Source organism: Momordica charantia, assembly GCF_013281855.1.
Source record: "Momordica charantia cultivar OHB3-1 chromosome 4 unlocalized genomic scaffold, Mcharantia_2.0 BLBB01000004.1, whole genome shotgun sequence".
Taxonomy (NCBI): Eukaryota; Viridiplantae; Streptophyta; class Magnoliopsida; order Cucurbitales; family Cucurbitaceae; genus Momordica; species Momordica charantia.
In genome coordinates this window covers 22,957,064-22,985,015 of record NW_028275162.1, presented here as the reverse complement: position 1 = coordinate 22,985,015, position 27,952 = coordinate 22,957,064, and the positions used below count along the sequence as shown (strand labels likewise).

At 35.2% G+C, this 27,952-nt stretch overlaps 2 protein-coding genes across 5 annotated transcripts; both read right to left on the bottom strand.

Annotated features, from left to right (window-relative positions):
- Positions 1-872: 872 nt before the first annotated feature.
- Positions 873-11,918, bottom strand: LOC111011860 (sporulation-specific protein). 3 transcript variants are annotated; one of them, XM_022285784.2, is made up of 12 exons: positions 11,627-11,912; positions 11,030-11,286; positions 9,572-9,674; positions 8,532-8,732; positions 8,292-8,414; positions 8,133-8,170; positions 7,946-8,054; positions 2,765-7,177; positions 2,181-2,336; positions 1,907-2,002; positions 1,697-1,833; positions 873-1,562 (listed from the first exon to the last, which is right to left on the bottom strand). In XM_022285784.2, exons 3-12 carry the CDS (start codon positions 9,647-9,649, stop codon positions 1,274-1,276), a joined length of 5,640 nt encoding a protein of 1,879 aa, XP_022141476.1. In that variant the 5' UTR covers positions 9,650-9,674; positions 11,030-11,286; positions 11,627-11,912; the 3' UTR covers positions 873-1,273. The 3 variants fall into 3 exon arrangements, with proteins under 3 accessions (XP_022141476.1, XP_022141478.1, XP_022141480.1); XM_022285786.2 differs by having other exon boundaries at positions 11,030-11,241; XM_022285788.2 differs by having other exon boundaries at positions 1,482-1,620; positions 11,627-11,918.
- Positions 11,919-17,409: 5,491 nt separating this feature from the next.
- On the bottom strand, positions 17,410-26,458 carry SKOR (STELAR K+ outward rectifier). 2 transcript variants are annotated; one of them, XM_022285947.2, is made up of 14 exons: positions 26,195-26,458; positions 25,685-26,007; positions 22,243-22,467; positions 22,081-22,144; positions 21,540-21,879; positions 20,915-21,210; positions 20,537-20,617; positions 20,358-20,456; positions 19,814-20,035; positions 19,437-19,625; positions 18,958-19,033; positions 18,576-18,870; positions 18,192-18,313; positions 17,410-17,784 (listed from the first exon to the last, which is right to left on the bottom strand). In XM_022285947.2, the coding sequence occupies exons 2-14, from the start codon at positions 25,909-25,911 to the stop codon at positions 17,543-17,545; spliced, it is 2,478 nt and encodes an 825-aa protein (XP_022141639.1). In that variant the 5' UTR covers positions 25,912-26,007; positions 26,195-26,458; the 3' UTR covers positions 17,410-17,542. The 2 variants fall into 2 exon arrangements, with proteins under 2 accessions (XP_022141639.1, XP_022141640.1); XM_022285948.2 differs by lacking the exons at positions 25,685-26,007; positions 26,195-26,458 and adding an exon at positions 22,636-22,778.
- Positions 26,459-27,952: the final 1,494 nt, after the last annotated feature.

Genomic DNA, 27,952 nt, shown 5'->3' with positions numbered 1-27,952 from the left:
ATTTTTATGGAAAATAAGTTCATGATAATTTGGTACAATATTGGTAGATCAATGAAAAGATGAGCCTAGGTTAAACAATAAGGATGATAATAGTAAGATTTAACCAGGTATAGTGACCAAGTATAATGACAAAGATATATGCTTTGTAACATCTTTTTAATAGAATAATGTGTGTATATATTTTTTAAATGATAAGACTAATGTATATTATTGTCAACAAATTACTTTCCAAATAAAATAAAATAACATCTACTTTTTTATTTTTATTTTTATCAGACCAACAGAGCTGAGGCTGTAATTTTTAATCTCTACGTTAGATGGCCCTCTTGAATTTTAAAATAGAATTGTTTTTCAAATTGCTATTTCTGAAAAATATAGTGCTACAATGGTCATTTCCGAAAGTAGCCTGATTTTTAAATAAATAACTATATATGTTCGTTTCATGGTCGTCATCTTTGGGCCTAATGGGCCTAAAAAATACCCTGCAGTGGTTTACCGCAGCCCAATAAGCCCACAAAGAAAATGGAGTTCGCTCCATGGCCAGGCCCACCATAATTAAAATGTAGCAAACGTTAATCATCACCTTCCGTTTAGATTATTTTTATTAGAATCTTTAGTTCATGGGAAGGAAAAATTTTGAGGCAGAAAGAAAGAAAAAGAATGGGGAAAAAGAGTATTGTTACATTCCACATGACTCAGAAGGATTATTCAATCTGACTATCATTCTTATAATCGTTAGATACTGATCTCTCTCATATGATATAAAAGTAACTGCATGTTGTACCCGCCAAACTAAATGACTTATTTTCTCAATGACTTGGGCGCAGAATATCAAATTATCCACACACCAAGGGGAGCAAGATGCCAGAAAGGGTCAAAGATTGAATGATATGGTTTCATTTGCTTCCTCTTAATTATATTCGGAGAGTTTAGTCATCTATCTAGCCATGAAGGTATTTCGTTTACTGTACAGAAAAAATTACATTGAAATAGAAGAGAAGATCCTATACTTGATAATACTCTACCATCTGGTGAATGAATAGGTGCAGAAGCTTTCTTCTTATTTACACAAAACTGTTGTGTTTCAACTTGTGCAGCTGACTCCAAAATCATAACGTCTCGGTTCCCGGTGACGGTATCATCTCTCGATATGCTTCTTGAAGAGATGATGCAGGAAGCCAAAGATGGAGCCTTTGGTGTCATATTCCAACTGAATGTGATTTCAACAACTTGTGAAAGAGACCAGAGAGACCACACTTAGAAGCCAAGTAGCTTATGGAGGAGAATGCTCCCCGCGGGGTGACCATGAGGGTCGGTTATTGGTGCTTAGAAGCTTCCGGGATGCTCGGACATTCTTGACGGTCATCATGAGTTTCTGTCTCTCTCCTTCAACCTCTGCAAACTGAAGGCTTAATTGGGAGTAACGGTCATGCATCTCTCTTAGTTCAGTCTCTACAGTCGTATACCTTCCCTTCAGATCTAACATATCTTCGATAAGCTCATTGATGTCTCGGAAGCTTCGGTATATCGCTTCTTCGTCGCTGTGTTGCTTCAAGAAAGAACTGAACCACAGACCAAATGTTTTGTTGAAAGTATCAGAATAGTTCGACTTCAAACAATCTAGCACAAACACAGAGAATTAAGGCTTTTATGCAATTGAAAAATGTTAGTAAATATCAAATTGGCCATGGTTTACCTCTGAAAATTTGATTTCTTTTTTCCCTGCAATGCTTCTGCAAGCTCGATTTCCAAAGCTAGTACTCTTTCTAATGCATTGCCACTGCCCGAAAATTCTTTGAACAGGGGGAATATGCTTCCTAGTACTTCATTCGCCTGAATAAATGAACTCGAGTGTTAACATGTCAATTTACATATTGGAAGTTGGTAAATGCTAATTATAGATCACCTTATGTAACCGCATCAGGTGATGTTCTAAACCAGGCAAATCTGAGTCAGAAGGATGATCCTCGTTTAGCGAGTTTTCATTTTTCAGTCTTTCCAACTGCAAGCGGAATACAAGAGTTGAATATAACAACATTTAGAAATGAATCTGTTTGAGTTCATATAGCAGGATCTAGACGAGATGCTTAAACTTCAGTCCTGAGCTATTAGACTAAACATGATATTGATAAGTCAAATGAAGAAATTCTCACTTTCTTTCTGCAGTACAGTTTACTAACCTCTTCATTTAGATGGTCCATGCTAAATTTCAAGCTTTGAGCTCTGAAATTATCATTTACTAGAGCTAAATGCTTTGTCTCATCATGCAGCACAACCTCTTGATCTCCAGGAGAGATATTTTGAAGTCCATTAACACTTCTTGACATGAGAACATCCTGCCATTGACATGGAAATGAGGGGTGGTAAGATTTACATAATGGCAGTCATTTCAGTTAATCTAGGTTCTAAATTAAGGCTTCATTGGATAACAATTTCGTTTTGAATTTTGCTAATTTTGAAAATTGTGCCGGCTTCCTCGCAATTTCTATGGCATGTTAATAAAAACAAGTTTTCAAGATTTGACTTAAATTTTGAAAACATTTTTAAAAGGTGGGTAACAAAACAAGGAAATGAATAGATGGAAGCTTAATTTTTAAAATTTAAACTAAAAACAAAATTATTATCAAAACACGGCCTCAATTTTTTTCCAGAGAAACATAACTTTTCTAATCAAGATGCATTTGAAGTAACGATAGACATGGCATATTGAGTTCTCTAAACAAGCTCAAACAAATCAGCCCAATTATACAAGAACATTATGTACCTGCTCCGGTTGCCCTTGACCATTGAGAAAAGCATGTGAATTATGGGTCTCATCAGCTGAAACTGATCTTGTGCATTCAACTTCTTCACAAGGAGCTGCATTATCTTGGTCTGAGGACTTGGACATGTGATCTTCTGAGTATTTTCCATCACTGCCTTCCTTGTGCATGCTCGTCTGAAATTTGTAACTCTCCAGTAAATCCTTCATTAAATTCAGTTCCATTGTAATTTTAAATCTATCGTCGTTGCATTTCTTCAAAGAAGCTTCAAGGTCGTGTTTTTCTTCCTTGCAGCATTCAAGGCTGATAGAAGAGCATTCTTTTTCAGCCTTCACCAAATCATATGCTTTCGTTAGTTCCCGCTTTTCAGAGAGAGCTGCATTTAAGTTACCTTCCAACTCCAAGATCTTCTTTCCCAGCTCTTCGTTTCTTTTTATGTGAGACACTTCAGATTTTTTTCTAGTTTCAACTTCATTGATTGCATCTTGCAATTTCCATAGCATTTCTTCACTGTGTTTCTTGGACACAGAGAGCTGGTGCTTCAACTCCTGCAACTTTGTTTCATATTGTTCTTTAATAAATGCAATTCTGAGAGACTCTTGCATGGCGTTGGATGGCCCTTCATTCTCCTTTTTTTCACGAAGTTGGAGGCACTCCGCATCGGCCCTGTCTTTTAGATCCTTCAAGTGAGTAGACAGGTTTTTGAATTCTTCTGTTTTCAAGATTTGTTCAGAAAGCCTCTGGTTTAGCTCATTACACCTATTTTGCAAGATCACAATCTCATCGCTCATACCTTGGAGCAAGATCACATGAGCATGCTGTTCATCCAATTTTGATCTGACAACCAACAAGCTTACTTCCAGTTCTTCCTTGCAAAGCAACAAATCATCAATTTCTGTCTCACAAGTCATCAACTCTTTCCCCAGTTTTTCAACCTCTCGAGCATGTTGACTTCTATCGGCATCAGCTGCAGCCTCCAAAATTTTAGTCTGACTTTGTAACTCCTCAGACCGAGTCATTATTTTTTCGTTTGCATCAAGAAGCATTTTGTTTTCTGAAGCGAAGGCTTCTATCTCAGCTTTTAGAGAGTTGAGACTCATCAACAATCTAGCATTCTCTTCAACTTGACATGCTTCACTAGCCTGACAATGATTAAGAGCAGTCTCTACATTAAGATACTTTTCCTGAAGAGAAATAAAGTCCCTTTCTGATAACAGAAATTGGTGAACAAAATTTTCAAGCTGGTCCTGATACTGAGATCTTGTGAAAACTAGGCTAATATCTGCAGCAATTGAAAATTCATGCATTTCACTTAATTGACTTTCCAAACAAACCAAGGAAGAACTCTTCTGATCAAAATGCATAAGAAGTTCCTCAGACTGTATTAAACGTTTGTGGACTCTTGATTTCTCCGACTCGAGATCCAACACCAATTGCTTGAGACTTCCAGCTTCTGCCTTCATTTTCTCAAAATCTAGCAACTTACAACTCTTCTCCTTTATTTGGGCATCAAGATCTTTAATTCTGTTCTCTAAGACATCTCTGAAACTTTGCTCGATATCTAGCTCATTAGACAATGATTGAGATTTTTCTTCTAAACGACCCAGCTCCGACTTAAGCTCCATTGATTCCTCTACTTTTTCATGTAAAGACTCAAGTAGATCTTGTTTCTCCTTTGTTAGCACCTCGATGGTAAACTTACAAGTTTCAAGTTCTTCATTTACCAACCTCAGTGCCATCATTTCATTTTCAAGGCCATTGTTTTTAGAAGTCAGTTGTTGCAGTTCATCCTCCACATGATCAAGAACAGACAGAAGTTCTTTATGCTGCTGGGTAAATTTATCTCCAGCTTCACTGCTATTGATACTTTCAGAAACGGTCTCAATTGCTATCTGAAACTTTTGTACCAGTCCATTAGCCTTGTCCAGTCTATTGACCATGTCTTGTCTTGCACTTCCAAAATTCTCTTTCATAATCAGATTATCTGATGCTACTCTGGTTAAGGACTTTTGAGCCATATCTCTTTCTTCCATCAGATGTTTATTCTCATCCATGAGCTGGAGAAGTTTCTTGCATGCATTAAGATGCAGATTTTCAAATTGCAAAACCAAGCCTGCTAAGCTGTCCGACTCCGAGTCATTATAGACAGATTCACCAAAGAGAGAGAAATTGTTAGAGTTTTTTCTACAGGAAGCCAACAATTTACTCAACTTATCTTGCACAAAATCAACAGTATTATGCAGCTCCTCCTTCTCTGAAAATAGGTTGTCAAATTCAACTCTAAGTGCTTTCAACTCCTCGTGCAAAGATGAAATCTCATTACGGATATTTTTGTTTTCAATGTTTTCCTCCATCATTGAATTTTCCAGCTCTAACTTCTCCATATGACAGGTTTGATACTTCATCTCAAAACTTCTATATTCTGTCACCAAGGCCTCACATTCTGTTATTCTCTTGGTAAGCAAGGAATTCTCACGAGTAACATTTAATAAATTTTCTTCTAAAATTTCAGTTTTTAATGCCATTTCATTATACTTTGCAACAATTGCAGTCTTATATTCATTTAGAGATTGGATCTCTTCCAAAGAAGCTTGCAGTTCAAGTAACAATGATTCCTTGGACTTGGTCGATAGCTCCAGCTGCTGACTAATCTCATTCATTCTCTCTTTCATAAGTTTGAAACCAGTACTTGCTTCAAGCAAAGTTTCGTGTAGCGTTTTTGAAAACACATCCAGGTATATGTTTGATAAATGCAGTTCAAAGACTTCATCTTCAACCTTTTGATACAGACCTTCCTGCAAGTAGAGAGACCTTTTCAAGTCCTCAGAGAAAATACCTCCACTTAAGTGATATTTCTTTACACCTGCATCATGATTCTGACACTGCAAGAGTTTGCCAGCAGGAAATTCCTCCAATTCAACTTTTGGATTCCAACCTATTTCACAGTATTCCTGACTACTTGGTAGTGAAGAACCAGCAAGTGCATGCTTAATGAGGTTCTCATTAGTCTCAAACATGGACGTAACCTGGCCAGATAATAGGTCAAGGTCCTTCTGTAACTGATTCACAGCAATTGAGTAATTTAAGCGTGCCCTTTTGAGAGCTGTCTCGGCACTAGAAGCCCGCCTCTCAAGCTCCTTATTGATAGAATCCAAATGCTTCTTGTCTTCGGCAAACTTCATTAAATGGTTATTCATTTCGTGATGCAGTGCTTCTATCTCATCCTTAGAGGCCGTGACAGTATATATACATGTTGCATGCTCATTTCTGAGATTCTGAAGCTCTCCGATCACATGTCTCTGATTTTCCTCAAGTTCCTGAATAAAAGCTTCGTAGTAGCATTCCATCTGGTCCATTTTCTGTGCAAGGCCCTCCTGTTTGGCTTTTGACTCGTCCAGCTCCCTTAGAAGTTCAAAAATTTTCCCTTTCATTGAACTGATGGCATCTACAGAATTGGGTTCATAGGACACCAGACCCGGTATAAGACAATGAAGCATGCTCTCAGTGTGGTAAATATCTGAATCAAACCCAGTTCCTGATGCCAATATCTGACTTGTCGGGGAGTTCAATTTTCTGATATCATTTTGGTTTGCGTTGTCACATGAAATTGCCTGTTGCATTTGTTCTCTGATATCTTGCAGAAAACAGAGCAAGCCCTCCAAGTCGGCCAGGAGAAACCGAACATCTCTGTCTTGACATCCAAATTGAGACTTATTTAGCAGATCTCTAATCTTTTCCTCCATTGTTAAGAGCCCCTTTAACCACTGTGGCTCTAACTTTTGACATAAGCTAGCCTGGTCAGCCTCCAAAATTACTTTTCTAGATTCTGTAAGACTTGATTGCAAATTTTTCAATCTCTCAAGCTCCTCTTTTAGGTTTAAACACTCAGATTTCAGTACTGAAACTTCTTCTGTCAGTTCTTTACCCGAAGCAGTCTCAGTAGCAACCTGCCAAGCAATTTTCTGTGTTTCAACACCCATCTCATCAACATGATTTTGCAAAGAGCTAACCTCTAGCTTCAGCTCAACAATGGAGGACTCGGCTACTTCCAAGCTTTCTCCAAGTCTACTGTTTTCTTTATATGCAGCAATCAGGTCACTATCAGCAGCATAGTCAGAGCCCCAGTTATGAGCCCAATTATTGGACCCCTGCACTGGATATTGATGATCACCCTGATCTCCTTTCTCTGACTCAAGACTTTGGCCAATGGAAAGCCCACCTAGATCACCAGATACTGTACTCTTTATGCTGTCAACTTCATGCACATCATGTTTCTCAGCATATAGACTTTCTGAAGTATTGGAAGAGCCATCAAATCCGGTTGCTGAATCTGCGTACTCTTCTTTTCGCCCAACCTCATTGTCAAGTAAAGGGAGTTCCTTACGTACTTCTTTGGACCTAATTCTTGCATTGACCTATTTCAGCCAAGGTGGGAGTGGAATGGGAGGCACATGGAGAAATTTTTTTATAAGTAGCAGAACTATTTCACCGAAACGAAATATACAAAAAAGGGCAAGCCCAAACAAAATGTGTACAAAAAGATTTTCCAATTGGCTAAAACGGAGAAGATTTTATAGTTACAAAAGAGAAGACAAGTAGAAGAAGACAAGGATGTTAATCATACATTGATAAATAGAAGAATACAAAAACAATAGGAGATGAGAAAAGTTACTTGACCTCCCTGAAATTATTCCCTTAATGTAATTTCTATCTTTTTGATATTAATGTACGATCAACAAACGAAATATAATGAAAAATAGCCAATAAGTTTCGTATCACCTTTCATTTGAGTGTTTCACCACCATTAAAATATTGGTGTAAATATCTGAATCACCATTACAATGTGACATTAGTAAGCTCCTTTTTACACTTTGTGGGGAGACGGGCATTCCAAGGGTTAACTGTTTTGAAGTATTTATGTAATGTTGGGCACTAATGGTGTAATTGCTTTCTAACCTGGCCATCTCCTTTTTCAGTTTATTAATGTTGTCTTTCCATCATTCTTCATTTCCTCAGTTAGGGTTGTGATTTTCCTATCAAGTGATTTAACATGGATAAGGATCTCTTTGAAAAATGCCCCAAGTACAAATATTTTTGTAATTACCCTAGAAGATAATAAGTACAAAAAACTTTAGGCCATGATTTTATAGTTCCAGAAAAACATAATTGGGGGGGAAACAAACCTTATCATCGGATAGTGACACTTTTCCACTAGGAGATTCACCATGACTATTTTGGTCGGAGAATGTTTGGAGCCCCCTCTCCCTAAGCTCCCTTTGCTGCTCAAACTCCCTAAAAAGAAAGATAAATACATGTTAACAAGATGAAAATAGGACTGAGTATGCAAGTTTCGATTAATGAGTACCCCACCTGAAACCAGTTTTAGAAGTAAGCAGCTGTACGGTAACCTGCCATTGAATATGATTGAACAACATGTTACAATGAATTATAAATTAGAAAAGGATGGATAGAAAATTGGTGAGAGCTTTGAGTCATGTGTTAGGAATGACAAGCCTTCCCAATTCTTACATGTAAAATAGTTCCAGCTTCACATCCATTAAGAGGCAGTGCAACAGCTGAAGGCTTCAATGCATCCGCATAGTCAGCAAGATTGATGTTAGCTTCCCCAAGAATGCTCGAACGAGATGATCCCTAGTATTGTTGGGATTTGGTCCAAAAAGAAGTAAGAGCAATTGTTTTAGACATTGCTGGGAAGTTCAAAACAAATTGAGAAAAGAGAAAATGATGAAGAATTTATAGGAATACTACCATGGCCACCACAAGTTTATAGAGCTTATCATCATATTTCTTCGTTCTAGTGTCTTGGAGAAGTCTGGCTGTTTCATAGATAGGATCGGCCCACTTGCACGCTCCATTTCTCACATTTGCTTTTGTTGTCTTTGCTGTTGCCTTTCCAGAATCGGCAGGAATGAAAGATATAAACAGTTTGTCCCATCCAAATTGTGGAATCTGGATCGTGCAGGAGACATCAAGAGTCCGTCGTTGCATAAATAACAAGATTGGTTGCATAAAATTTCATATGCAGTATTTTGTGTCAAAGTAAAGAGGTAGAATGTATTACAATTGAATCTGCTGACAACTCAAAACAGACGATGAAGAAAGAAAAAGAAATGGAAAAGAATTCAAACGTAAGAGCTTAATCTTCAATGATGTGGGGCATCATACATTCATACGAGAAATGCAGGCATTCAAACCAAATAATGCCATGAACTTCAGCAATCCATTTGCTAAACAAGGTGGTCCAGACTTGGGAAGCATCCCATTTCCTTATCCACCTTTAGGTTTCCTGTTTCCCTCCCAAACATAACTTTCATTCATACATGAGAGGCAGCATAAACAAACGGATAGATATCAACATATCAAGATCTAAATATAAGTGAAGTTATCCATATAACTGTGATAATAACTCATCTAACCAATCACCACAGGCCGGAAAAACACATCTTTTGACTTTATCATACTTACCATATAACATAATTTCACTTAGTCATACCCACTCTACAAGGACCGAGTTCTTGAAGATTAGATTGTTGACATCATGAAATCCAATATTGGCATCCTTGCAATAAGCACCCATTACAAGTTGTTTCCCTTTTCCTCGTTCTTTTACATTTTATATACTTTTTCTATACATGTGAAATATGTTTGGTGTTCGTTGTTACATGTAAATGATATTTGAAAAGAAAGCATTGGAACCATGTTTCAAAATGAGACAGCTTCAGAAAGAACAAACAAAAGAGAGAAAAGTAAAAATGGACGGCATCTAGAAATGAGATAAGTTAACTTACATGCGTGGCATGGAATTGAAGCCTGAAGACCACCTTTACTTTTGTCTTCTCAAGCTTCCACTTAGCAATCCTTGACATTTCAATGTAATATCGCAATCATCCACTGCACAAGATTTTGTATCAGCAACAGCATACAGTCTTATTCTTTCTAAATTAATAGAAAAAAGTAATTATGTCAATTATGCAAAAATTTAATACAGCTAAATTGTCTATGTTGTCAAATCCCACCCAGAAGTATGGTTTTTTGTTAACTGGTGAGGAAAGTAATCTCATAGTTCTCTTAAAAAATAGCTTTTTGGAATTAACCTAATACAGAAGGAAGAATCTCAATGTCTTAAAAAGGCTTGAATAATCACTCTCAAGGAGCAACGGTTAACGAACATGCAGAAGGAAAGTGAAAATTTCAAATTCAACGAGAAGGAAGTACAACTCATTGGATAAGCTCTCAATAGCCCCTAAGGTACCAAATAATGTATGCAATAAATTAGTTTTCCATCACCACTATCAAATCAAGGGGTTTGTCAGATATAGCTAAAACTTGAGCAGTCAAGCAGAAACAGCAGAAGGCAAAAGTGAAATTTCATAGAGTTGACTGGTACAACTTAAGTTATAAATTGAAACTTAGACCTTCCCTTTGAATACATTCTCATAGCAACCTTCTCACAATGAGAGGAAAATGAATCCCTTTTCTCACCAGAGAAAATAATGAAGAGAGAAAGAGAGAGAGATCCACGATGAAGTAGTATATGCTTGTATTTGGTAATCAAACTCGATAACATAAAAATAACCAACCCGGAAAACATTAAAGTTGCGACAAGAAGATACATTTAACAAGAGATAGGAAGTACATGCAGAGGACACACAAGAAATTAGAGAATGCTGAACAACAGAACAAGTCAATACTAATGAAATACTTATTTGATGAAAATTACCATCCCTAATGATCCCAATGTACATAACCAAACATGGCTAGATAAAAACTATAAAACCAAATTAGACAAAACCACAGTCGTCGGTGAATAATTCCATCGGTCAGAACCAGATACCTGAACTGGAAATTCAAATCTACAGTCACGGACTGTTTGTAGATCACATCAAAAGGTCAAACCAACATTGGGAAAAGAAATGGAAGAAATAAGATGAAAACTGAACATTATTAGATTAAGAGAAACAACCACACAAAAGAAAACAGAACATCTGAACCAAGAAACGCAGACATAGAAATGCTGGAGCCTCAGCTCAAGCGTTTTAGATTACATGTTCTTTCCAAAACAATAATGTTCACCCTAAATCCAATTGCTCCCCCGGAGGTCTTGAGTTCAATACCGTTCGGGAGGATTGGACCGTTAATCCAGAATTCAAAAGGGACAATAAGAAAAACAAAACACCATAAAAGCAAGGGGGTAAGGTGAAACAGCAAAAGATTACAGAAAAAACAGTGACAATTCTAAAACATACCTTCTTGGAGGAGACAAACTTGCGAGAAACGCCAAATTTGACGAACAAAATTCAACACGCCCAGCAGAAAACCCCCGGATCCGGGCTGTGGAAACTGCAGTGAGCTAAAGAAAAATCCACCCTCGCAAACGGACAAAGCCGTGATCCAGAAAACTCCCTCATTCAAAAAAATGGTGCTCGTGCACTGAAATCCAGACCAACAAGACTGACAACTGCAGAGGGAAAAACAGAATCCCAAATCATCTGTCCATCTAAATCTGGAAAAAAGGAAAAAAAAAATGAACTGTTTGTAAGAAGAGAATGAGTTTAAACTTGAAAAAGCCTAAAGTAAACACATAATTTCTCTTCAATGAGACGTCAGTAGCCCACCCGAAAGCGAAGACCCAGATGTCACAAAATCCAAACCGAATTATTAGAAAATTAACAGAGTGGGGAAAACGCCAAATGCAGAGAAGTGAAACAGAACAGGGATATCATATCACCACGCCAGTAAAAGTTGACGCAAATAGGACCAAAAACTGGTCGATTAAAATTACAGCACATTTAGGGAATACTAAATTAATTGGGGCAAGTAATCAAATGTAGTGGAGTGGGTACCTTGCCTCAGCTGCGGATCTGCAGCTGCTTCGGTTGGAAGAAAGAACAGGGAATCTTTGGTGGGGAACTCCCAGACAGAGGAGAGAGAAGGCTAGAGAGAGAGATGAACGGAGGAGGAGAGGAGATGTGGAATTTGTGAGCCTACTCTTGGAGTTGGCTCTTGGTGTTTGTTGGTCGGGATTGTGGGAGAAGGAAAATGGAGGGAGGGATCACGGCGGCGGCGACGGTGGCGTAGATGAGCAGTAAAAAGAATGTAAAAATGGATTTAAAAGCCATTAATAAGGTGAGATGGAGCTGAGTTTTCAGCTCACAAATCAACTTCAGGAACCCGCCAAAAGCCTGTGATTGCCTGTCCTCCAATTATTTTTTTCCTTAATCACCCTCTTCAATTTCCATATTTTACGGGCATGCCCCATAGTTTTGCTAAATTCTCCCCCTTCCCCATTTTTTAAGTCATTGTAAATCAATTCTCTTAATTTTTTTCCTCTTTCTTCGTATATATATAATTTCATATTTTCTCCATTTTTCTGTCTCTCGTCTAAAAATTTCAAATATTATTCAAATATGATGATTGGATTATTGGTACTAAACATTTTTATAAAAGGTTTAGCATCATCATGATCTCTTTTTTTTTTTTTCTCAATCATGATTATTAGTGCTAAACATTTTATTAAAAATGGAGACAGTTCAGGAGGCTTCTCTTAGATGATCTGCAATTTTCAAAGAAAATTTTTCAATACTGAATTAAGAAAAAAAAAATTGAAGTTTTTGATTGATCAAAATGTTCGAAACTATGACAATTGTTGAAGGTTCTAAGAATATCATCTAATTCTAAATTCCAGAGGTACATGTTTTGTTACCGATTCTTAAAAATAGGGTAACGCGGTTGCTCACAACTTTTGAGCGTGCTTGTAGTTTGGAATCTATTGACTTTGACTTTTACTTCATAGGTATTTGATTTAATTCAACAAGATTTGTAGTGCTTGTTTACAATTTTACCCCTTATAAAAAATAAATGGTTAAAAATCTTTGAGTCAGAAAATGAGGCTTGGAAGCATCCCACCATCCAAAATTAAATATAAATCTTTATAATTAATAAATTGTTACAAAAACAATGTACAGAATATTTCAACATATATAATTTTGCCTAATTTGAGGCCATGCCCAACCATTTTCCATTCTGATAAAAGTCTTTTATCCCCTTTGGTATGATCATAAATTCATCCATTTATGGTATCTAAAATATGAATCCCTGGCCCAAGTGAAAGTCAGATCCTTTGCAAAATTAAAATAAATTTCCGTTATAAAACAAATTAAGATCAAAATAGGCCCTATCAAAAATAATTAAATAATTAAGATCAATACGAATACTATTGATCTTATTTATGTTTCCTATTTTATAATAAAGAATAATAGAATTACGTAACCTAAACACCCATTCATGAATGATAAAACAAAAGATTTATTTATATTGGAATAAATTAGAAACAGGAACCAGGAACCAGAAACAAGATTGTATTGTTTCCAAAAATTTTATAGTTTATCAAGTAATTAGATGTTTTAATAAAATTGAAAATAAAGAACAAGACGGTAATATTACAAAACAGAACAGGCTCTAAAATACTTAAATTTTTGTAACATTAAATAAAAGGTGCGCATAAATGAAATTTCAAAAACACTTTATATTAGAACTGAGACACAAAATGACAATCTAAACATAGTTAAGAATTGGGAGATAAAATTGGAAAGAAATTTTGATATGGAGTTGGTTGGTAAGAAGAAAGTGGACAATTGAATGCAGCCAAGGAGAAGGAGCGGAGTGCAGAGTTTTGGTATCATTCATTGCGGTGGCCAAGCGTGCACCAAAATGGGGCTCACCTGCACATGCCCGATGCGATGTCGTTTCCATTTTCTAATTAATTAATAATAATAACAATAACTCAATTTCTTATTTCTCCTTTTCGGGAAAAGAATCGGAAAAATCTTATTTCTCACGTGATATCACGTGCAGTCTGCGCGTGTCCATGACGCAGATTGTATCACGTTACATCGTTGCATTTATTATACATGTAGCTCAGCTTTATATACATATATATATTCCTTTTTTAAAAGACAATTTTCCTTTGGAATTTAATAGGTAGGAAAGAATTCGAACTCCAATATTTTTTATCGGATATAAATTTTTTAATTAATTGAATTAGACTCGAGTTAACAAACTTAATATTTGAATCAAAGGTCATTGGTTCAAATCTACACTTTTATATGTTGTTGTATTTGAAAAAAATTTGAATACTAAACTTGAATAAATGTTAAAATGTTACAATTAATACCTTGTTAAACTAAATTTGATATTTATCAGATGCGAACCAATAGATTATATAAAATTTAACTAAGAATAACTCACAGTCATTTCAAATAATGTTACGGGAAGATAAAAGAAGAACAGATCAAGTGACAAAAACAGACGAACCAGGTAAGCATCGAAACCTGGGACGAGGCCTCAACCAATGGTCGAGAACCCTCCTTTGGTTCTCATTGTTTTTGTGCAGCCCGATCCGAACTTGTCCTATCTCAACCCTCGATCCAATGTTAGGCTCTCGACGAAACACATGGGTCAGGAGTCCAGATCTCTTGAGTACACTAGGATTTGACTTATATATATCCTAAAATGATTATGATTCAAGTTAGATAATTCTTGGTTAGGATTCAACTTCTATAAATAAGAGGATGAACCAAACCCTAAGGGTACGCTACACATCCCTACTATTTGCTATGCTAAAAATATCATACTCTTCATACTGGACTACTACTTAAGCATCGGAGCTTGTGTAGTAAGAACTACAGCGGTTTTTAGTGCTCTTCTGTTATGCAGGTCTCGTCGATGCCTTTTATTCTAAAGGATTGGTACTTGGCGGAATTCCAAAAGGCCAAATTTCTCACAATCATGTCAAATAGTTTAACAACCAACAAACTTATTAGTAAAAAGCATTCGACACCATTTGAATCACCCATGAGTGTAAAAAGTTTCATCCAACTATATAGAGACAATCATTCTATAACTAGTCGCAAGATCTTAAAAAAAGAAAAGAAAAACTTAACTAATTAATTGCACCACTCATTGGTTAAATTTCACTTTTACTGGAAAAAAAATAATAAAGCTTACCAATGCAGTTTAAACTGACGAAATTAAAAGATTAAAATTAAAATTGGTCGAACCTTTTTCCTAAAAGAAAATAATAATAATGATGTAATCAGAACGTTTTAAACTAAATATACACAATGCTAAATTGGTAATTTATGATCGCAGTTTGTATATATTAATTTTGATGGATGAATTTGAGAAAGTCTACATTATAATTATTCCTTTTTTATTTGGTGGGCAGAAAAGCAGATGGAGCCTACTTCTACCAATTTTCCTAATAAAACTTTCCATTCACGTTAATTAGTTTACTTTTTAGAAAAAGAAAAAAAAAAGAAAAAAAGATTAGATACAATAAAACTAACAAACTTTTATTATTGTCTCATCTTACCAAACCAAGGTTTTTCTTACAAAAGAGGCATTCACTTTATCTCCTAAAGTCCACGTCCTTTAATGGTTATTTAAAAATAATTTTGCTTTAAAGTATGATTATACTAAATTTAGATTACTATAAGAACTTTACAAAAAAAAAAAAAAAATTCTAGGGTGTTCGATAAATCAAAGTATTTTTAAACAAATAGATTGATTTAGAAATGATTTGAGAAGCAATTATCCAAAAAAAATAACTTTGAAATGATGATCAAATCACTCATGACGGAAAAAAAATCATACTTGTTAGGATTAGAATCACTTTTGAACATAGTACAACTAAACAATTAGTTATTAGAAGCACTTTTCAGAAAAATATAAACATATGTAAAAAAATACATTAGTCCTAACGAAAGCCAAGAACATAGTTTAACCGTAATTGGTATGTACTATTTCCTTCAAGGTTGGAGGTTCGATCCCGTATTCTTAAATTATTGTATTAAAAAAATAAATTAGCCTTAAAGAAAGAAAATGTCAAATCATCAAACGGTCATCTATGATAAATTGTCCAATACTATATAACATCATTGACTTTGTCCTCCTGATCAACGTGACCCAATAGTTCATGATTAATTAAAAATTTTCAATTATAAACACCGAAATTGTAACGAATAGCCAAAATGAGTATAGTTCAGTATGGTAATTCACATATATCTCAAATTAAGAGGTTGTGAGAGATCTCTCACCTCAATATGTAAAAAAAAAAAAAACTGCAATGAATAAGGTTTAAATTTTTTATTTATTTCTTTCAACTTTCAAATTTATTCTACTGTGGTGTGTAATAACTTTTTAGGCACATAAATTTTTAAGTCTCTTCTAGTTTGGTTTATTTTAAAACGTCAATTTTAATCTCTACGAGTAACTACCACTCAAAATTAAAAACATTTATGGTACTACAAAAATACTATATTCCCTTCCATTCACGACTCAACTTCGGTAGATTGCTTAACCCCGTTCATAGCCGGCGTACGAGCACTCTATATATCTTTTCATGTAAACAAAAGGGAGTAGGGTATTCTAGTACTTCGACTTTTGTCCGCTTCATTTTTATAAATGTCTCTCTCCCACCGAAATATTGTTATTTTTTAAAATAAAGATATATATATTTAACTAATATTAATACTTATATGGTTGGTATGACTTCTGTAATGCCAACTCAGATAAATTTAAACTTCGTTTTCCCCCTCAATTTTTGAAAAGACTGGCAAAGAATTGGGGGATGAAATCAAACCACACCGCTCCTGCTTTTTCAATCTGTAAAAGTAGGGCACTATCAATTGAAACAGTTCAAGAATCTGAAATTATCAGAACAAGCCACTGTAGATGCTTGAATCAAAATAATCATACACTATACAAACGCTTCAATCAGAAGCGCTCAATTTTTGTTCACTATGCAATTACACAAAATCAACAATTAACGCCATAGAAATTGCGGAGAGATTCGTAAACAGCATACAATTGATCGACTATTCACCATTTCAGATCGCTTCAGTCCGTTCACCGGAGCCTAGCTTGGATGGATTTTCAATTTCCTGGAAATCCAGGAGGAGGAGCCGTTGGATCGTTTCACTGATCCGTAAGTGCTCGAACCGCTCTTCCTCGTCTTCTCCTTTTCTTCCTTCTCCTTCATCTTCTTCAATTTCTCCTTGCTCATTTTCCTCATCACGTATGCTTCAGCGAAAGCGTGGAACATGGCGTCGCCGGCGAGGTTTCTCCTTCTGCAGAGTATCGATTGGTTGGTTGGGGCGAGATAGTGAGAAGGCGGGGGCGGGAGCAGGGAGATTTATAGGAGGGGAGAAATTGCAACTACTTGAAGGAGAAGAAAGAAGAAGATGATGAAGACGACGTTACGGTAATGTCGGATTTTGATAACGAACTTTGCCGACTTGTCGTACGCGGTTACTGGAATTAAAGCTTCGCCTTCTACTAACTTGGTCGCTAAGCAAAATAGAACGACGCGTCCTTTCTGGAGGTATTTATTACAACTAAAAGTTCTACTTTTGGTTATTAAGTTTTGATTAGGGTTTTTTATTAGATGTCAAGGGAAATTCTTATTGGGAAAGTATGATTTTTTTTTCCTTCTTGGTAGTAATATGAAATGGATCTTTTAATTCATATGAATGCGGTCGATTTTATGCATACTTCATCGTACGTGTGACAGACAGCGACATGAAATTGAAAATTGGCGTGGTGGCCAAGCAAAGAGAGAGAGAACTCCATTAAAATTATATTTTTTTTGACTTATCAACATTATATTTACACTCATTTGGTGTTTCGCAACACTGCCAAAGGTGAAGAATGCCAACCAAAAATTTATTCTTTGCACACTACAATAGCCAATCGCCCATTTAATGAGTTTCAGCAACTAGATACAATTTTTGAGATTCATCAATCATATGGACATCAAGAATTTTACCTCCATCTTCTGATAATATACAACATTTACTTGAAACTTGTAGCTGCTCTGATGATTCTTTGATGAGCTCTTCAATAGTGTGTGGAACCCATAGCACAATTCCAGGTTTTCTGTGTTCTTCGGAATCCCATGGGTGGAAGGGGAACACTGTACATTTCTTTGAGTGTTTTTTGTCTGTAAAAATAACAAGTGTTCTTTTTAGAAGTTCCTCCTTTGTCATTGAGAATCAATCAAAGTTCAAATTGGACCAAATGTTCTAAGAATCTTGTTAGGGAACAAAGAACTTGAATATTTCTGCAGTTTTTGCCAGGGAAAGAGGATGTAAATTGGGTTGGCTTCTTCGCCTAAGTTCAGTCTTGTGTTGAGCTAAATGAAGAAGTAATACTCAACATACCAAATAAGAGGATTTTTACTTCATTCACTCGTTTGACCAATCAGATTAAAATTAGCTCAGAAAGTTTAGCTTATGCTCATCATTTGCCACTTTGAATTCTTGAGAAATTGTAAAATGAAGCTCAATTCGCCATTGACTTTTGCATAAAATAGAAGTGGAGAACAGGATAGGTTTGTCTGATTAATACCTGTGAATTCTCGAGGGGAATAAGGAGATTCTGACAACTGAGTAGCTTTTGCCTCTTCCAAGAGCTTGATCAAATTCTTGTTTCCACTAATTCGGCCTTCATCAAGGGGAGTGTTTCCCCATCTGCAGTAATGAAATTACCACTGAGATGATAAAATAGTTGATACAATATGGAAACAGAATGAACATGTACTCTTTGTTTCTTAGTGGAAGTGCTTTTCTAGTAAGAAGAGACCATAAAAACAACTCCATTTTGTATTAAGAAGAGATACTTTTATAGAAGCAGCAACAGAATATTATAGAATAGTGAAGTGATTTCCCAAAAGCTTTGAATAGGGCTGTACAAGCAGGCCACATTATTGAACCACAATGTATTTATGCTTACCTGTCCTTTGAGAAAACATTAGCTCCAAATTCTATTAGCAACTTTGCCATCAAATGTAGCCCTTCTGAGGCAGCTATATGAAGTGGAGTTCGGGAATCGTAATCTTTGGAGTTGGGGTCAATGCCATAGCACAATGATCTCTTAAGAAGATCTGAATCACCCCTAGCAACAGCTGTGCAGAGGAAGCTACCAGGATTCTCAACCTTCAATGAGGCACCTTGTTTAGCGAGCGAAGCAGCAACTTGATCGTTCCCGTTCTTGATGGCTTCCATTAATGGTGTATTTCCAAAATTATCTGGGAGAAAGCCAGAGCAAATATCATAACTCAACATTACTAAGGTAAAAGAGAAGGGGAAACCTCAAGAACTTGTATTCTACTGACCTTTGAGGTCAATGTTTACTCCTTCCTGAATTAAGAAAAGAACTATATCATCGAATCCTCTGGCTGCTGCAAGATGCTGTGGAAAAACGACCAATCGTTTAGCCAAAGTACTTATCGTCTAAAAAGGATAGACAAGCAGGCTGTTAATAGTAAGAGCAGTTTCAGTAGCTAAGTTCAGTGAAGTGTTGTTTGACTTGGGCCAACTACAATTCCTTGTTTCCATCTTGAGGACAAAATGAAAATTTAAGCATACGATAGACCTCGGTGAGGTAAGGAGGCATTAAAAAGATATACAATCATTAACCACCATAAATTGGCCTAACAGCAACGGAGTTTGGAGAAGGGACTTTGAGACTTTAGAGCAAGAGTTCAAATCCCAGGTGCCCTTACCTAAGATAATAAATCCAATAATCCTAGTATTAAATCTATGAGACAAGTATCTAGGAAGAATCTGAAAAGTCAAAGATTCTACTCCATACCAAAGGCGACCTTCCATCATAATCCGTCTTGTTTGGATCAGCTCCCACTCGGACGAGACCTTTTAATTGGTACATATCTCCATGATATGCTGCACTGTTCACCTTGAGAGCAAGTTCAGCTTCTTGCTTACCAATATGAAATGTGATATCCGACTCCAATTGCTTAATTCCAAGGTCGGAGTCTTTACCCTACAAGTATGGAATCCATAAGCTGTATTATAGACAAACTTTAAGTTCCTTTTTTTTTTTTTTTTGATAAAGAACTTTAACTGAAGTTCTTAAAGTTTATTAAGAAATGAAATGCATCTCAAAACTATAGGTCTGTGAAAAATAATCCAGCAACTTAAAAATCAAGATATACCAGTGAATTATGTTACCTGTAGAAGGTTGTTCAAGATTTTCCTCCCGTCGTAAAAGTATATGTCAAGGATATTTGTAAACGACTGCTTATCAAGGCGCAAGAGCCTGCACAGTTCACATACTCGAACTGTATAAGGTTGAGGAATATTGCAAAGAATTGAAATCTGTCCAAAAGAGCTGTTGGGCTGCAGTAAAGATACGATATCTTCTGAACCATCTTGTCCTATGCCCACTTCCTCCTGCAGAAATATGGTTATCTGATTAAGGATTTTAGCAGTTTCTTGTTAACGTTACGGTCAACAATATTTTTGGGTTATTCTAAAGACAAAACAAAAGGACATGTGGCTAGAACAATGTACGAGAAAAACTATTAAAAATAGAGTATTTAAGGTAGAAAAGATGCCAAGATTCATCAAATTTCTTTCCTTGATGATCCTAAACTTTGGATAAAAGAGGACATCAAGACCTAAAAATTTATAAAGAAAACACAAATTATGTAAAAGAATTGGTAACGGCAAAATAAATTATTGGAAACAGATAACATGATCAGTGGACTCATACCAGCGCACCATGACAGACAAAATAAAGTTGATCAACTACGTTTCCTTGCTCCATTATCACCTCTCCAGGGAGAAAAAACTCTTCATGGAGTCTAATAACCTACAATGACAAACCACATAAAAAACACCTTCTTCAAAAAATATGATCACTACTACAGACTAGAAAAACAAAATGCTTACTATTTGATTGATGAACTCTGGAGAGCATCCTTTAAAGAGAGGAACATTCTCAATATAAGGCAAGTATAATGTTTGGGAAATCTGCATAAAGTGAAATTTTGTCAAGCTAGCAATCTAAGCACATTTATGCACTGAAGAAAGAACATACTTCCTTATGAAAGTGAGAAAGAACAGAGAGCCAAAACATCACTCTCTCCTCACCCAAAACCCTGAAACTCCTACTACTTCTGCCTCATCCCAAATCAAAGATAAGAGAAAGAAGGTGAATAGAAAGCCAAGTGTTTCCTAATGCCATTGCTTCAATAAACAGATTGTTTCCTATCATCATGCTAACTATTATGTTAATTAAATTATGTAAAATTGAATATTTGTGTTTACCTTAGAACGGATTGATATCGGGATGTCCCGAAGAACAGAAGCCTCAGTGTAACTACTTTCATACTGTAAACGTAAGTGACCTTTGATCTGATCACGGATATCCCTGCTAAGTCTATTTCTGTTCATGTACTTCATTACATCTGCCATTTTATCCCTGAATTTCACTGTCTTAGATCCTTTAACGATCAATGCAGTCATGTTACCGATCAAATAAGCACCGAGAACCATGTCAAGTGACACATAAATCATCACGAATATCATTTCCCTCAAGTTGACTGCATGTATATCTCCATAACCTGTTCATAAAAAACAATTTAGGATTAAGGAAACTCAACTGAACAGCAATGTGTAGAATTTTACTTCCAAATGCCAGTAAATGACCAACAAGTAGAGGCTATTTTAATATTCCCAAAAGTAAGTACTCCTCCCGAGCAAAAATGCAAAGGGAAAAGAACGTCATATGCTTACATTTGATTACCATTTCAGTTTTAGTAGTATTTACAGAGCTAACTTTCAAAAGTAGAAAACAGAAAATAAAATAATTATCCGGGCCTATAATTTAGTTCTTGCATCCCCATTTGATTGGTTCAAAAGTTGTCATCGAAGGTGTTAAGAAGGCACTTACCAACAGTGGCCATGGTGACAATGGCAAAATACAAAGATGTGGTGTAGCGTTTCCATAAATCGATATCTCTGAAATCTGAGTAACTGTAGTCCCCTAGTTTTAAGCTTCCGATCCACGTGTACCCTTCTTCAGAAGGAGGAAGAGTAGTTGCTAAGTAGTAAAAGATGCAGGCTGCAGTGTGTGTGCAGTAAAGTTCAACAACAAGGAGCTTGACAATTCTAGTGAACATATAATTTATACGTATATCCTTCTCCAACGTCTGAAAAAAATCAGTGACTTTCCGCACCCGAAATAGCCTTATCCATAGGAGGTATCTCACCTCCTCTCTTCTCCCACAAGCCTGTTCCAACACAGATGTAGAAAATTGTTAAAAACAGCAGTCCCAGAGAGATTATAAAGCCTGCACTGGAAAACTCAGCACAGAACAATCTGTCAATAAAACAATGTGTCAAAACAGAACCTTAAAATCAATGGAAAACAAGACCCCTAATTACAAAATGTCATGGGTTGCTTCTAAAACAATGGTTCCATAGAGTGTCACCTTGTAAATGATATCCCAGGGCATACAGCTGAGCAAATCAGTCACAAAAGTGGATTTCAAGTACCTGAAAAACACAAAAACAGAACATATAAGACGAAATCATGAACAGCAGAACTACCAATACCCCCCAAATCTGCACATAAGCTCAACATTCAGAGTGACCTGAGGACTATTGGGGTGCGCTTGTAGACCATTCGGTAAGTCTGACTGTCTCGGTAGGCAAGAAAGAAGTGGAAAACAATGTCGAGGAGGAAAGCAAGTTGTCCCACAATGTCGAGTATAAATAGATTCTCGGGTAATCCCCTGAAGAACCCGAATTCCATGGGAGTGAAGAAGGATGAGTAGATTGCCCATATCAGTATGAACTTCGTCCACGCCCTGTACCACCTGCATTTGATTTGCTATATTATGTAAAACTTGTTCATGCACTCTTATGAAATGAACAAATGCCCAACGGAGTATTTCAACTGGTCAAAGTTGAGAGTTCGAATATAACCCATGTTGGAAAAAAATGGACTTCATTTAGGGGTGGGTGTGTTTCCTTAGAATTCTTACTCATCATGCTCAACAATTTGGATGCCCTTGACATTATTTGGGCATTCTTGGGTTCTTTCTTTTTCGCCCTAATTTTCATCTCATGTGATTCTGACGAGAAAGATTTCTATCCGCTGTTCTCTTTCGTACCCCTTCATTTGGATTGCATTATTTTATGAACTTAAATTTCCATAGACTCGACACAATCCAATTATATTTGTAACTAATTGACTTAAAAACTGATATGTGAGATTAGTTTGAAAAAATCTACGTTCTGTGAAAATCATTTTCATACTAACTAAATTATATATGTTTTTCTTTTTGGTGAAAATTAATGAAATTTCACTTGATGAAAATTAAGGAGATCCGTAAGGTGTAATGTCAATGTTAAATAAAGGTAAGTTGAAGTAATATGTAAACCTAATTAGTCATCAAATTATATTATGAAACAAAATGATATGAAAAATATGGAAATTGCATATAACTAATTCGCCTCATCAAATTTTTCTGCTTATTCATTCCATCATATCCCTCGCGAGCGCAACAAACCCGCAGATTATCTGGCCAAACTTGCCCTCCCCCGTACTTCTTCAATCTTTTTGCAAGATAATTTCCCCTCTTGGACGTTAAATTTAGTAAAGGGAGATTACCTTCGACCTGTAGCCCACGTGGCACTTTCCTCTTCTACTTAATTTAATACATTTTTTCCTTTAAAAAAACAAAAACACCTTGTCGTTGATATTAACCTTTGCCAAATTCAGTCGGTTAAAGTACCTATGTATATATGATAGTTTGATTCCTACCCGTGAAATGGTTGAACTAAATTTTTTTTTTATAAATTTTTAAGTTAAAATATTATTTTTTAAAAATTCATTTTGGTTCTTATCCATTTAATTTTTAATTCATTTTAATATTTGCACTTTTTAAAGTATCTATTTCAGTCTCCATATTTTAAAAAGATGACCAATTTGATCAATTCTTACAAAATTTCAAAAAAAAAAGATATAAAATAAAAATTTATAATTACATTTCAAAAAATTTAGTAGATAGAGTACCATGCTAAAATTACGATAAAGAGAAGTAACTTTTTAAACGTATATAGATAAAAAATGTACGTTGGATAATATAGACTAAAATAAATAAAAGTTGAAATTAAACTAAAATGCACTAAAAGATTGGATTAAAATGTACGTGGTCCTTTAAGATTGGGTCAGATCCAGAAGGTTCTGCCCGCCCATGATCCAACTCTCTGACCTAATGTTGTCTTCTAATTGCGATAAATTCCACTATCTTGTATTAACGTGGCAATCTTACCCAAAAGTTAGCCAACTACCCATTATGATATGAGCAATAAACAGCCCATAATATAAGTTGACCATTCGACAGCGATCACTGTTTACTCAATTTGTATTGTTTATACAAGATCATACTCAATTGCCCTAAAAGGGAAAAAGACACAGAAACCCAAGGAAAATATGGCCAAAATCTTTGAAAGAGAGCGACAAAAAGGAAAAAGTACATTAACAAGCACAAAAGGGGAAGAATCAGAGTGGAATCAATTTGTCTTTTAGTAAGTTAAGAGAGAGATTTATAATTTTCAAAAATCATGGACAGGATAGTCACAAGTCCAAAGTTAGACCTTTATACTTATTATCCAGTAAAATCGGTCTCAGATTTTTAATATTTTTTTTCTTCAAATTTCTAACTTATTTCTTTGTTAAATGATTTAGGAGTGTCTTAAAATGAAAATTGTTCGAGTCTTTTGTTTTGCAAATTATCCAGTCAGCTAGAATTTCTACTAAAAAACAAAACATCACGTCAAATGTTCCTCAGAAAATTAAAATATAACTTTTTCAAATTTTATTTTTTCAGAACTCTTAAAACAAAAGCTTGAAAACCTCAATTCAAAATACCCATATTTGAAAACACATTTATCATATCTCAAATTTCATATATAAAATCTGAAAAAAAGAAAAAAAGAAAAACAAATTTGGCCAGATCTACAAGTAACCCATAAATAAAGTAACATAGTCACTATTTCCCAGACCCACTATGAGATCAGAAGAGGCCCCATCATTTTGATCATCTTTGAAAACTTCCACATTACATATATATATTTTTACTAAATACCCAATACGCCAAAGCACAAAACATTTGAAAGATGATTCAAAAAATTACTCCTAAAACCTGTCAAAGTGGCAGCTAAGACATGTGAGCTGTGACAAAATGACAACCACCACACACACACACACATATATATATATTTTTTTATGTGACCAAAATGGTTCCCTCCCTCACCCCGGCCCCCGCCCTATCCCCATGTCTATTAAATTACGATTTAAATGTCAAAACAAAACCTATCTAATCAATCTGCAAATCTCTCAATTATCCTTTTTCCCTATCCCTTCCAACTTCCAAGTCTTGCCAAAGAGAGCTTGGCCACACAAATTTCACCCTCCAGCTACGCCAAGTGTGTGCGACTATAATAAAACTAGTTTCTGTATTTTTAATTATTTTTGTTTGTTTTAGTCTTGTTATTTTTTTGAAAAGACTATTTTCGTCCGTCTTTTTAAATGGGACCAATTTGATTCTTATATTCAAAATTTCAACACAGATTATATACCCACATCTTAATAAATTTAGGAAAGGAAATATATTAAGATAAGAAAAAATGAAATAAAAATAATGAAGTGAAAAAAATATAGTCAACATATGGCATAGAAATTGTAACTCACAACTTTTTTATTGGTTAGAGATTGAGATCTTAATCCGTTGAACTAAGTTTGATTAGGCCAAAATAGAATAAAAATAACCTTTTAAAAACTAAAAAATTTAAATGAACGAAAGTCCACATTTACTTGTAAGTTGCATATATATGAATAGTAGTTGCAATTTACTAAAATAACTGAAATCAAAATAATTAGAAGGTGGGAGTGGTTTTTGGATGGCGATTAATTTATGGAGTACGGATTCTGAATTGTAATTGTTGACGAGTCGCGTTCAGACGCAAGCGCGACGTTTCATAATCTTTAAAATTAAAATTTGGAATGAGGTTGGAGACGAAGCGTACCTGCTGTCAGGGCGGATAACGAGGCACTTGATGCCATTGATGAGGTTTTCGCGGCTAAATCTTCTGCGATTCGACTCGAGCCTCAACTGTTTCTGAATCAGATTGAATCGGCTCGTTCGCGACGAAATGATCCGCTCGCGGACGCTCTCCATCTTGAAATCCTGATCCTCATCGGAATCCGGCCGGCGGTTTCTTCCGTCCTCATCTCTTCCGCCGATTCCGGCCATCCTCTCTTCCCCTCAACACATAAAACAGACACAATACAATTCAATCGCCGCCGTCAACGGTGCGCCTGCTGAACACGCGATCGCCGCACGCGCTCCCTGCATAATTTGGTCGAATTCGTTAACGTTTGAAGATCTACATCTTCGATAGGGAGGAGAAAGGAGGAAAAAAAAGGCGAACTCGCTCGCTGAAGTTAATAATCAGCTAGAAAGTTCGCGAACGATGACGACGTCATGAATTTCGAAAACGAGAAATAGCGGAAGTTAATTGAAAAAGGAAGCTAACCGGTGAAGAATCCCTTTCTAAGATTGCTTGACAGATGGAATCACGGGGAAAACGGGAGGAAATTTTTGGAAAATAGACACGCGCCGTTCAATTTTTCACGCAGATCTTTCCGACGATGGCTAAAGCGGGAAAGAGACGAATGAAAATTGCAGAGATAGAAAATTGAAGAAGAAAGAGAAACAGATCAATAATAAGTGTTTAGTTTTAATTTTAAATAAAAATTCTTCGACTACGGTCTATGAAGCGCGAGCGACACCTTGCCGAATACCGAGGGTATGAATTTATAGTTGTTATCACTTATCATTAGATTAGGGCACATTTTTACTCAATTTTTTAATCGTCAATTCATGCCTCTACACTTTTTTATTTTATTTTTGGGAGTTTTCTTTTCACGATTTAAATTTTATTTAGTTACTCCACATTCATATTATAAGTTAGGTCATTTGATATATTTTTAATTTAGTCCATATAATTAAGTTTTGTTTCATGTACTTTTAGACTTTGTTTGGTTTAACTCATTTGATTTAGTTAAATCTAACTAATAGTTCATAAATTATCTCTTATCTCACACTAGAAATCCACCAATTTTATTCAAATACTTTATTTAATTCTAAAATTAAAATTAAAAATTATTTTCGTTATTTTAATTCTTTTAATAAAATTTTAAGTTTAAATATTTGTATGTTATGTAGCATCTATTTATGGTATTTTAGTTTTTACGCTTTAAAATAAATTATTATATTCATATTCAATCACTTAATACAAAATCATTTTATTTCTAAGACAGAAACTGTAAATCATAATTTTTTCCTCAACAATGGTAGGATGGGGGATTTTAATCATAAGAGAAGTAGATATTTTACCACTTAGTTATACTCATGCAGACAATTATCATGGGTTCAAATTCCATGGTAACCACCTATCTAAAATTTAATATTTTAATGTTTTTCTTGGACAACTAAATGCAGTAGGGTCATATGATTGTCCCATGACATTAGTCGAGGTGTTTGTGAAAGTTGTCCCAGACACTCACCAATAAAATAGATTTGATAGTTTATGAATTAAAATATGTTTAAAATATATATATATATAGAATTCCAACCTAAATTTCACACAACAAATTAGTTCCGCAACGTGTAGCTGTTTTTTGTTTGCTTGTAAGGTGATTTAAGAGCAACACGCTTTGGGTATTATTGGTGGTTTGGAACTTAATTCAAAGGATTAAGAATATGACAAGACTTTTTGTTATCTTTTTTGGAAGATAATATGATAGATTTTTTACTATATAAGAAATTATCCCTTTGTTTATTTATTTATTTTATTATTATTTTTAATCAGTGATGAGGACTTATCCCTTAATTTAGTAAAGGAGAAATAGGTAAAATTCTTCATTTTAATAACTTCATATTTAAATTATATTTTAAACAAGTGACTTCACGTACGTATAGGCTTTGTAAAAAGTCATACTCATTTATTTTCTTTCCTTAATAAGTTCAAATTATCCTAAATAAATTATTAATATCACTCTTAGATTTGAAACAAAACAAAGGTAAAAGGTAAAAAAACAAAGTTATATGTGGACTAATAATGAATGAAAAGAAAACAAAACAATATTGCAAAGATTTGAATTCATCTACTTTGATATTGCTGTATAAATACAGATCATCCCATCAAGTTCTTAACAATTGTTATCATAATTCCTAGGAAGTCAATTTCAATAATAAACCAAGTTTTGAATTTTTAATAAAGTCAACAACT